This window comes from Panicum virgatum, chromosome 3K, assembly GCF_016808335.1.
Source record: "Panicum virgatum strain AP13 chromosome 3K, P.virgatum_v5, whole genome shotgun sequence".
Taxonomy (NCBI): domain Eukaryota; kingdom Viridiplantae; phylum Streptophyta; class Magnoliopsida; order Poales; family Poaceae; genus Panicum; species Panicum virgatum.
Window position 1 is genome coordinate 11,614,447 of NC_053138.1, and position 12,269 is coordinate 11,626,715.

General features: G+C 49.1%; 1 protein-coding gene across 2 annotated transcripts; it reads right to left on the reverse strand.

The window, feature by feature from the left end:
* Positions 1-5,180: 5,180 nt before the first annotated feature.
* On the reverse strand, positions 5,181-8,195 carry LOC120697581 (auxin-responsive protein IAA1-like). Of its 2 annotated transcripts, none has more exons than XM_039980852.1 (5): positions 7,823-8,195; positions 7,517-7,689; positions 7,290-7,434; positions 5,717-5,778; positions 5,181-5,613 (listed from the first exon to the last, which is right to left on the reverse strand). In XM_039980852.1, the coding sequence occupies exons 1-5, from the start codon at positions 8,017-8,019 to the stop codon at positions 5,594-5,596; spliced, it is 597 nt and encodes a 198-aa protein (XP_039836786.1). In that variant the 5' UTR covers positions 8,020-8,195; the 3' UTR covers positions 5,181-5,593. The 2 variants fall into 2 exon arrangements, with proteins under 2 accessions (XP_039836786.1, XP_039836787.1); XM_039980853.1 differs by having other exon boundaries at positions 7,320-7,434; positions 7,823-8,191.
* Positions 8,196-12,269: the final 4,074 nt, after the last annotated feature.

The window sequence follows — 12,269 nt, forward strand, 5'->3', positions numbered from 1 at the left end:
GTTCTAAATTCTGTCAAAAGTCTAGAAGAATATTATATCAGGTGCAAACCAATCTCTCCGTGCAAACTTCAATTTAGGCCATCAGATCAATATCCAAGGTGCATGGGGGATTGGGTAATTTTACAATTAATCGCCCGCTCTTGGATTCGGTAATCACACTTTTGCAATTTTTCCCTCCCACCCACTGCGTTGCGCCCTTCCCCTTGGGCCCCGTTTGGATGCGTAGCACAAAACGTGCTAGAAAAAAATCTTCAATGCATGAGCCACTAAATGAAGTTTATTTGTAAAACTTTTTCACGGATGTGTGTAACTTTTCATAACAAATCTAATGATGGTAATTAATTTATAATTGGCTACAGTAATACTACAATAACTATTCTCTAATCGTGCGGTCAAAGATCTCATTAGATTCATCTCGCAAAGTAGCGCAGGAGTTGTGAAGTTAGTTTTGTAAAATATTTTTATTTAGTACCTCTAATTATTGGTCAAAGTGAGCTACAGTGTTTTGTGCTACCCAACCAAACGGGGCCTTGGATATTGATCTAATGGCCTATATTAAAGTTTGTATAATTTGCACAGAATGTTAATTTGCATCTGATATGTTCCTAAAGTCTAGAGCATCATCTAAATTAAGAATAGGGATTTAGAGTGTTCATGGTATTGCTTGGAACCAACCAACAACACTTTTGAATCGAACCATGCTGAAGCGTCCCCTCATAAGAGAAGACTTAAATGTGTTGCAAACATCAGTCCCAGGAGGCTGATGTCACATTTATTACATCAGATGGTTCATTATCGTACAAACCTCCGAGGAGGACACTCGATACAGATAATAATAATAAGTAACCAAGCTACGACATAAGACCAGACCGCAACCCACATGGGGTCTAGCTCGGGCTCAGAGTACTGCATCAGCGAAAACATCTCGAACAGGGCCGGTTCCACAGGCAAGGTTGGGTGTAGAACGATAACCCTACTCGGCGTCGTCTGGTACGAAGTCTGGGTCTTCTTCTGTAAAAAGTAAGAATGGGGTGAGTACAAACGTACTCAGGAAGTCCAACCACACCCATGGAGGGGGTTATATCAGAACCCACGGAGGGGGTTATATCAGAATAACATGCACAGGTAAAACAAGAATAAGGTTATGGCTTTAATTTGCTGAAAGCTAAATTTTATGCAGGGGTTCGTTTAACCAAAACATTTCGGAAAAACAGTTTTTGTAATGAATAACACGGGGTTTAAGTTTTAAACGGCTACCGGATTCCCCGTCCGTCATAGCACACGGCACAACTGCCGGACACAAATCCAAAACAAATCACGCTAGCCCAACCCAAGGTAAACACTAGTTATGTGACCACACCGTAACTCGCCCAATACCGTGGGCATGGCTATTCGAATAGCTTTTAACTCTGCAGAGGTGTGCAACTTTACCCACAAGCGGGTACCACAACACGAGCACCGAAGTGTCGGTGTAGATCCCGACAAAACCATTACCCACCTTAGCTAGACCTGATTCGTCATCACGGGATTTACCAAGGGGTCATCGACCCAACTCTGAGATATAACCGGGGTATAAGTCACACTGAGCCTATCCCTTCTCCTTAGTCACCCGTTGCTCTCAGCCCTCCTGATGGCTATCACATCAACTAGTGGGGTTTATGCTAAGCTGTTGCCCATTCAACGGTCGATTGGTTTGCACGATTGTGGAGTTAGGTGAGATGACACACCAACTCGGTCCTTAGTTGTGACAAGATGGATATCTCCCTTCCTTGCCCTGCCATACAGGCACGAGCACACCAAATGGCAAATCCCGCGGAAATGCCATCCATCCTGTCTAAACTCACTTTTCAAAAACACCACTTTTATCCCTTCCCACATACTCACGCATTTTCTTTTATAAAACAAATAGCATTATGTGTGAAGCCCTAAGCGTTCTAATAGCGATTAACGTCCAAGCAAAATCAGACATTAATCTAGGTAGTCAAGGAATGGTTATAACAAATCAAGGGGTGGCTATCCAACCTTGTTTTCATGCAGTCAAAACATATGCAATTTTATAATACAGGCCAATAGGTTATGTTTATAAAAACTAGGACTGAAACATGCATCAAAGGGCGGAATTGAACTTGCCGTCTTCAAAGCCTTCTGGGATGTCCTGTCCTTCGGGCTCGGGGTCGCGGAACGGGTCCTCGTTCACCTGTTCACAGTACTGCTCATTGACGGGCTCTCCTTCGTTCACTCCGTGGTCTACAGCGCACACAAACAAGCACACAATCAATACACAGAAAATAAAGATCTATCGTTGCTCGAATCGGGAACACATAAGATATGGAGTACAGAGTGATATTTTCGAGCAGTTTCCCAATGGCATGGTCGAAACTAGGTTATGAGAGGCGTGGTAGAGTTTCGGGCCTATCAGGGTTCGTTTGGTGCATGAAATGATAGGTTACATAAAGGGTTAGGGGTTAAATCAGGGTCCAGGGGCCTTTTTATAATTAAATTTAAGAAGGCAGGGGCTTGGTTTGTATTTTAGAAATTATTTGGGTTATTCTAAAAAGGGCCAGGGGCTTATTTATAAATATGTTGCATAGTGGAGGGGTCTGTTTGTGAATATCATACAATGTAGGGACGTTTTTGCATAAAAGCCAAAAGGTGGAGTGATTCTTTAATAAATATAATAGAAGGGAGGGGGTTATGAGCAAAACGCCCTGTCTTCCCCCTTCCCTCGCGCTGGAAAACAGGGGAGGGGGGCGGCGCTCGCCGGCGCTGCCTGGGCGGCGGCTCTGGGGTTCGGGAGCGGCCAGGAGGAGGGGGAAAAGGGGGAGGGCGACGTGGGAGGTCGATCCCCTCCCTCGATTTGAGGAAATGGTGGCCCGTAGGGGCGGTTCTACGGCGGCGGGTGGCAGCAGGCGGTGGCGAGCGTGGGGCGGCGCCACGGAGCTCGGCGGCGGGCCGGCCCCGGGGAAAAAAAGAGGAAGGGATCTCGGGGATCCCAAAGCCTACCTTGGCTCGGGCCGTGATGCTGTGGGGAGGGGAGCTCCGCGGTGGCTGGCGTTCGGGAGCGGCGGCAATGGCGAGTGGCGGCGCTAGGAGGTCAGGGGGGCGGCGGTGGAGGTTGAGGGGGTGGCTGTGGAGCTCGGGGGTGCTCTGCGGCCCTTTTTATAGGCGGCCAAGGCGGTGGAGGCGAGGGTGCGGCGGTGGCGGCCTGACGGACTCCGCGGCCGGCTTTAATGGCGGTGGGGGGCCGGCTCGGCGCTGTGCGGCACTGGCGCGGCGTCAACGGCGGCGGTGGTGCGGTCGGCGAGGCGAGCGCTGGTGACGCGACGCCTCGGGCGACCGGCACAGGCGGCACTGTGCCAAGGTCGCTGGCGCTGTGCGTGCGCAGGGCGACGGCACGTGCGGCGAGGTGGGATTTGATGCGTCGGGCAGGCGGCGACCGGGTGCAGGTGGCGCTGTGCGGCCATCAACGGCGGTGGTGTGCGCGCGAGCGGGGCGGTGTGTGTGTCGCGGCGTGGCCAGGCGGTGCGGGTGCGCGCGCGTCGCGGCGTGCGCGGGCCGATGGCCACGGCGTGGCGCGGGGCAGGTGGCCGTGGCGTGGCACGGCTGGACGCGGCGAGCGCGTGCGGGCGGGCGCACGGCTCGGGGGTGGCTCGGCGCGGCGCGGCGGTCGGCCAGGGAGGGTGTGCGGGGTGAGCGGGAGGCGGCGACGCGGCGGTGAGCGGGCGACCGGTGGCGAGTGTAGGGCACGGCTCAGGTGCAGCGGGGGCGCGGTCAGAGGGAAGGGAGGCGCGCATGGGAGGGGGTGAGCGGAAGGCGGCCGGTGGCGAGGTGCGGACCGGGGCGAGCGGGCGTTTAGGGGCGCGCGGAAGCGAGCCGAGCAGGAGGGGGAGGCCGGGTCGGGCGGCGCTCGGGAGCAGAGAGGGAGGAGGAGGGAGGAGGGGAAAAAGAAAAAAGGAAATGGAAAAAAAAGAAAAAGAAAAAGGGGAGGGGGAAAAGAAAAAGGGAGACGCGTCGGCGCCGATTGCGGCGATCGGTCGCGCGTGGCCGACCGGTGGTCGGGCGACGCGGGATTGGACAGCGGCGAGGACAAAGAGAGGAGTACGGCTCGCGGAATAAAGGTGGGACGATGAATGAAGTCGGGTATCGGGACGGCGGAAAGTTCTGGGGGAAGAACTTAGGGTTTGAGCTTAACGAAGAAAAAAAAATAGCGAGTGATTTATTTTAGTGAATTTTGGGATGTCACACATGCCACTCGATTATCATGGCCAAACGCAGGAGACATGGCACTAGCCACACTTTAGGTCATTTTAACTTAGGCCTTGTTTAATTCAGCGAAAGAAAAGGGAAACACCACTGGATTGCAGTTGGTCCATCGCTGCCGAACCCCTCCATATAACAAGTTAAGAACAAAGCGGCGACAGCTAGTTCAGCTGAGTAGCGGACAGCTCACGCTCAAAACGAAAAAGGAGGATGGAGAAAAAGAAATGGCAAATGAGAGGCCCCCGTCGTCCATGCTCTGGCCCAACAGCTACCGATAAACAAATGAACAAATATCTGGGCTCCCAGTCCACGGCTCACAAACAAACATCGGAGAGGCCGAGAGGGGGTTTATTTGTTTCAGACTCAGGGCACATCCACTTGTGAAGAGAAAGCAAGGGCAGAAAGGAACTTGTCGTGTTGATGAGTCTTCAGAGACATTTCGTCCAAAACCCAAACAGTAAATGGAGAGATTATCATTGGATGGCAGGCAGACGAAGGGACAAATGACAGAATTGAGAACAACTTGCCAATACGGAAAGCACCAACAGAAAAAGGCTCAGCGGCACGACGTGCGTGCTTCACGCAGAGGCGATCACGAAGTACACGCTACGCCGGCATCACAACTCGATGCCCTGCGTAGCAACCTACCGGCAGCTGCACTTGGTTGAGCAACCACTTCAAGGTACAGTATAGCACGTACTCCGCCAAAATAGTGGCTGTAACTTCCTTTCTGCTCAACAATCGATCTCCTTTCCTTCGAGCTGTTAACAAAAGCTTTTGGATTCTAGATGAAAAGGATAGTGGCAAACATTATCAGACCTTGTATCAAAACACACAATCACATAGATGCAGTCTTGCTTATCACATGAACAGAATTGGCCAAAAGTGAAAAGAAAAAAAAAGCGTCGAAAGAAGAAACGAAGAACAATAGCCAGATAATACATAGTGTACCATTCAATAAACACAACTCAGAGCAAAACCGTTGCATAACATGAAGTGTTCTAGCGTTACCATACCAGGGGGCCTTGCATCGCCCATCACAAAATCTGGAAAACTAGCACACGAGATGGAAAAGAACAGGGGTGGCTCCAACCTTGTCTTATTCGTCATATGACAAAACTATAGGTGTATTTCAAAAGCATAAACATCTTGCTCGTCTATATGTATGTTGGCACCAACAACTGGTGATGCTACAGGCTATAAACTCTTCTCAGTTCGTGCTGGAACCAAAACCCAAAGTTGAAGTCGATGGCTGTACATGTTTCTCTCTGTTACACAAGACCAACCTCAGCAAGCAGTCCGTAGAAAAGGAGTGTAGGTGTGCCTCATATTGTCATTCACCAACTCTTGGCGCTGCAAGGAAAAGGATAAACGGACTCATTATGACAAAACTGAGCTAAACACAAGTCACTACCAAAGCTCTGAAAAACAAGGTTCAGAAGGTGATAGCACGTACCCAAGTTAACCACCTCGGAGTTTTTCATCAGACGAAGACGTTGGCAGGTTTCCACAAACATTCTGTAGTGAGATATTAGAGAGGTCAGGATCATCTTGGGAGACTAGGAGTCGATTTTTGAGAGAACATTTTGCTAAAGCGGGATAAAGAGAGCGTATATCTTTAGAGTTGTCTCTAGGTTTGTGTGATGCTCTAGTTTGTTGAAACCAAACTAGAAAAAGTAAAGAAGAAGGTATCAACTAATTTAGGTTTGTGCCATGCTCCAACTCTCTAGACAAGGAATCTACAGACCCAGGCAAGTAATAACACAGTGGGAATCTAAGTTTGTCAAAAGATAGTATTAGCTTAACCTGAAAATGTTATACCAGAAACAAGCAAGCATTACAACCTATCCAAAGCAGCTTATTGTAATCAACTTTAAAGGAGAAGTAACGATTTATTTAGGTTTGTGGCATGCTCCAACTGCCTAGTTAGGAATCTTAGCTCCTACAGACCTACGGGTGTAGTTTCTAGCAGGAATCTAACGTTTGGTAAAAACAAAATATAAGAAATGGTTGAGCATAAACAAACAAGACCATCAAAATTAGCCCTAACCAAAAAGGTTGTGCCAAAAACAGGCAAGCAGTGCAACCTCATCCAAAGTAGCTTCGACTAACTTTATTCTTCATATATATGCTTATCTATTTCTGGTGAGACAAATACATCAATGCAATTCAGCCAGTCAGTTATATAAGAAATAAGAAAACAAGAGCTTGTTGAGCCTACTGGAATAAAAAGAGCACATGATGGGGGGAAAAGCAACAGCAAGGGAACTCCTATGATTGAACCACTGTCCACCAGAATACCAGATAGAAATTCCCAAAGAGAGTGCACAAACCCAGTTGTCAACTGCCATGGATAATCTCCCATTATCTATCACCCTTAGGAAGTTAACTAAATTCAGTTAACTATATACTTGAAGGTCTTAGCAAATAAGGGACAACAGATTGCTTCTTCAACACAACCCAAAAACTACTGGTGATTACATTTCTAGCTGGTCTTAAATCGTTTCCACTATCATTATGTACTCAGGGAGTCAGGGGTCAGAAAAATGAAATGGTTGAGTGCGCTTATGTGGAAATGGAGTAGACTATTTCAGGCCTTATCGCAGCTGTCCTATCAAACTGAAAAGATATATTCCGAGAGGCCTCAAGATCCACAAAGCAAATAACATTACAAGTCAAGAATACACTACAGTTTATGAATCAAGGACCAGCAAATACTAGTCAGATCCAACCAATATGCCAATTGATATCTCATATATAGCAGTGGAAGCCGATGGGCTATGCGCATAATTCCCTGGCCAACAATAGAAAAGTTTGCCCACAAACAAACACAACATGTCAATATCCAATTAAGGGATTGATCCTAATTCCCATATACTCTCAGATCGATCATTAACTGAGTTCAAACTAACTAATTCCCCCGCCAAACGTCAAATCAACCCTAAAAGGCGCCACGATTCTAATTATAAGCTGTCTAGATGAACTTAAACAATATGATTTTTATTTGGTTAAAAATAACCAAGAATTACAGCGAGGAAGGAGCTCCAATTAAAGCTGACCTCCAGGGGACGTCTCCGACGAGCATCCAGTCGCCGTCCTTGTCCTCGTAAGTCGGCACGTACTCGACGCCGCTCACGACGTCGACGAGCTCCATCTCCTCGTTCGCCCCCCGGCCTGCACACATTCATGATCTACGAAAATGGACAGGGAAGATGCAGGAGACACAAGCGGCAGGCTCCGGCGGCGATGCACTCACGGACGGTGAAGTGGGCGGTGAACTTGTCCTGGAGCGCGGCGAGCAGCTGGTCGTAGCCCGCGTACGCCTCGAGGTCCACCTTGCGCTGGTACGGTGCGCCGGCCACGGCCACCTTGACGAACTTGACCTTGTTTGGGCGGCGCCGAACCGGAGGCCACCCCACCACCCGCGGCCTGCACCCAGCACGAACGAACGGACCAATCGATCAATCACGCCGAAATCGGCTCGGAACCAATCCCCAGTCTCGCCCCCCCCCCCCCCCCCCCCCCCCCGCCGAGGCCGCAGGAGTGTCGCGCGAGAGCGTACCTGTTGGAGGGCGGCGGCGGCGGGGCGTCGGGGGCGCGCGGGGAGCGGCTGCGGGCGCGGGCGGCGGGGTCGGAGGTGGAGGCGGCGCTGCTGCGGTCGGGGTCGGAGCCCGGGGGACGGAGCCTGAGCACGAAGTCGGGCCCCGAGGACGCCCCGGAGGAGGACTCCGTGGAGCTCCGCGCCGGCTCCTCCGACATGGCGGGTGCTCGGCCGGCGTGGTCCGCGTATGGGCTCTCCGGTCGCGGCTGGCGACGGGCGGGCGGGAGGCGGCTTCTCTCTCCGTCGGGGAGGCGGGCCGGTGAGCCGGGAGCAGCAGCCAGGCGCGGTTGGCAGAGGCGGAGGAGGATGGGCGGGTGCGGTCGCCGCTGGACCGGTCGTCGGGGTTTAATCCGCGGTCGAGGCCAGTGACGACGCGACACGTGGCGCCTCGGCCTGGGTAGAGGTTCTAGACAGGCAGTGGGCCAGGTTTGGCGGTTCCCTCTCGTGGTTGTACTGTATTAATTTGAGAATTGATACGAAACGCGAGGTGGTATACGTGAAAACACCCGGCCCCACCGTGCGGACGCTTCCACCTGTGGGGCCAGGCTGCCGGTTGGCCACTCCCATGGGCCCCGTCCAGCGGATCCGACGGCCAGACGCATCGAGGGCAAGCAGCACAAAAATTTTAATCAATAATTAGGGGTACTAAATAAATGTAATTTATAAAACTAACTCCACAACCCTGCGCTACTTCGCGAGAAACCTAATGAGGACTTTGACTGCACGATTAGAGGGGTTACTGTAGTATTACTGTAGCCAATCATCGATTAATTACTGTCATTAAATTCATCGTGAAAAATTACACCCATCCGTGAAAAAATTTTGCAAATAAATTTCGTTTAATACTCCATACATGTGAGATTGTTTTCTCGAAAATCATGTGCGTTGCTCGTACTATCAAACCAAACAGGGCCCGACACCCGGCACCCCGGGACGACGAGGGGGGTGGGGGGACAGGCGATAAAGCTGGGCGCGCGTGGACGTGCCGGGCTGTCGGGAACGTGTTCCCCCCGTCTCCCGTCCCGTACCCGTTTAAATTTCGTGCCGCATCTTCTTGCTCTCGCGGGTCGCGGGGTTTGATTTGATTTGGGCCATGTTTGGTTGCATTCCAGTTTTCTAGCGCACGCAAGTTAAGAAAGAGTTAAGAAAAAAATCTCATATGTATAGAGTGTTAAATAAAATTTATTTGTAAAAATTTTTCAGGAATGGGTGTAATTTTTCGCGACGAACTTAATGACGATAATTAATCGATGATTGAATACATTGATACTACAGTAAATATCCTCTAATTACGCGATCAAAGGCCTCATTAGATTCTTCAGGATTCCTAGTGTGGGGGTTATGGAGTTAGTTTTGTAAACTGGCTTTGTTTGACACTGTAATTAACCGTCAAAATATTACTATTCCTAGCGTGAACCAAACAAAGCCTTGGGCAGTGGACGTGGACCAGGCAGTCAGATCGCTTTCCGCTGCCATGCCGGGTTGCACGCATTGCACACGGGCAGGAGGAGGAGGAGGAGGAGGAGAGGAGGGGAGGCGCGCGGACAGAGACGCCTGCCGCCGGCGGGCAGCCCAACCGGCCAACCGAGCCGATCATCATAGACTAATCCAATCCCTCGCCACTGCAAGGTGGGCCCGGGCCTCGCGGTGTCAAAGACTCGTGTTCCTAAACGTAGGGCATTCTAGATTTTTAGACAGATTATAAAGATAAAAAGACACATATACCTTTCATTAATATATTTTTTATCATGCCCGCATCAAAATCAAAAAAATTAGCATACCTTTTTATTGCCCTGGGCCACCATCAATTGATTTCTTACAAAACTGGCATTAGAACAAGGAGATTAGCATAGTTTTTTGTTCAAAAGATCTAGGATGTCTTATATTTGAGTATAAATTTTAAACTCTATAATGCTTTACATTCCAAGACGGTGGCAGTACATGTTCAAATTTATGACAAAAATAACCCAAGGAACAGTAGTGTTCTTTTAGAACTTATTAATTAAAACGTAAATTCCAAGGACTCCGTTTACAACATGGAGCTCAAATTGCTCCGATGGATTATTCTATTTTCGGTAATGTTTGTGCTCGGGCGTCCGACATGTCGGATGCTCCGGAGGCCCTGGTCCACACGTCTCATTTTCCATTGTCACCGTTCCTCTCGAGCTTGGACGTCCAGGCGCGAGCAGCTCCCTTCTATCTTCGATGCGTGCACATTATCTTATCATACAATGCTGCTATGCTGCTAATGTAATGGCTTCAGGAATCGTTTGATTTTTAAGTTGCTGTCTCATCGAATATTCGAATATCATCCTCAACAACAATGAGAAAAGATGATAGCTTGTTGAACGTAGGAAGGGGAGGCACGCGTCACTGTCACCTTAAGCAAGTCCTCGCGCGCACTCCGCATCGTGTCGCGCCCATCGGTGACAAACGACGCGCTCATTTTTCTCTTTCCCTTTTTTTTTGTCTTTGAGCAGCTAGCTGCAAGTAAAGAACAGGCTCGCGCCAAGTTCATTCTTCGCAAGCGGGTACTGCTCCGCGAAGAAATTATGGGCAAGATATATCAGATCAAACAGCTATTGCTGATTTCCTGGCCTATCGGCTGGACTTTTCGTTCAGAATCCAACACGGTGACCGATTGTTTATTCAGACCATTAGGCCGGGCTCGTCACAATCTTCTCTAACACCGATCTCATCACCGGTAGTCGCTAGAGAGAGAGCATTATTGAGAGAAATTCTGTATTCCTACGACTACTACGAGCAAATGGATCACTCGGGTGGTCGATGTGTGGAATTTTCTAGGTAGCTTTTTTTTGGTAGATATGGATTGGTTCACTCGGCGGGTAAACTTGATTTGTCTTCTCCGTCACCGTCAACCGGTCTATTACCTATAGCAATTAGTAAACTGCAACCACTTGTAGAATGGATCCATCAGAATCTTCTATTGTTCTCTTCTTCAGAGTCTGATTACATTTTGTCTGCCGCAAGAGGAAATACACAGTATTTGCATCCACACTGCCAATCTGCCATGCATATCCAGCAGCCAGAAACCAGAATGGTCTCTAGTTGCATTTTTTTTAGAAGAAAAATGCACCGTACCGAAGTTGACCTACCTAGCAGTGAACCCCGAGGGATGGTGATGGTCTAGTCTAGGCCGTCTAGCTTGAGGTGAATTCGCTTCATATATGGAATCCGATAAGCATCTCGCTTATCAACATGTCTGCCCACTTGTGGTAGTAGGTATCAACACCATGTCACGTATAAACCCGGATTACGGGAATTATTAGATTCTATCAAGGATTTGTGCTGATCTTGATGGACTGTCAGTTGCACAAAGGCGTCTCCTTGTTTTCAATACGGCTAACACGGAAAACGTAACGCGCGCCGTGGACCAGAAGTCCCAGCCAAGAAATCTCGGAATTTTGGATAGACGGGAGGTCCAATATGAACCGGGTGATCTCATTCAATTTACAGCCAGATGTAGATCGGGCGGTGGCAGAGATGGCTACCATGCATCTGTAGTGTTAGACAACTAGTAGAAGAGATAGCTATCGTGTCTCAAATTTTCCTGCTACCTCTGTAGCTTCGATCGTCAGTACCAAAATACCAAAACTTCCGATTTTCTTTTTGTCAATGTTAGTTGTCAGCACATCCCTACGTGATTGATCAGAGCAAGAGAAGAATTGTGGCGAGACAGGTGTAAAAATCCTAAATATGGCACTGCAGTTGTATGTTTCTGATGATACTTTGTCGCTTTTTTCACTGATGTTTTATCTCTGTCTCGTCTGGGCATTACAAGCTTAACCACTGATGTATGGTAAAGGTGTTTTTTTTTCCTCAAAAGGGTGACAAAAAACACTGCTAAAAATTTTACTAGGAGAGGAAAAAAAACACAAGAGCTAGCCGGGGGTTTTTTTTTGGAAGCGGGGCCAAAAAAAACCTAACAACTACTATTGTATGATGCATGAAGCATGGTCTCTTGGCAGCTTAGACAAAATCATGAAACCTGGAGGCCCCATACATCGACACACGCAAATGCAATTCATCTGTCTCGGAGCGCTTCGCTTGCGTGAAGACTGAAGACATGCCATTGCGCTCAATGATAGCCGTTCTGCAACAGGAACATGGAGAGAGAAAAAGAAGAAGAAGAATGGAATAAGACTAGTAGGCCGAAAGGTGACCCATCTATAGCTTTAAGCTTTGGTTGCGAGCATATGTGCTCCAGGCAGCCTCCACCGGGCGTGTAAACAAAAGCTCAGCTTGGACCGGAACCAAAGACAGCAAGAAAAGCGAAAGCTGAGGAGAGGGCACGGATCGCTGAGCGCCTTCGGCTTTGCAGAAAGACTGAAAGAGAGAGAGCGCGCGAAAGCGAGACGATGCAGGTAGCAGAAGAGGCAGAGGCCAT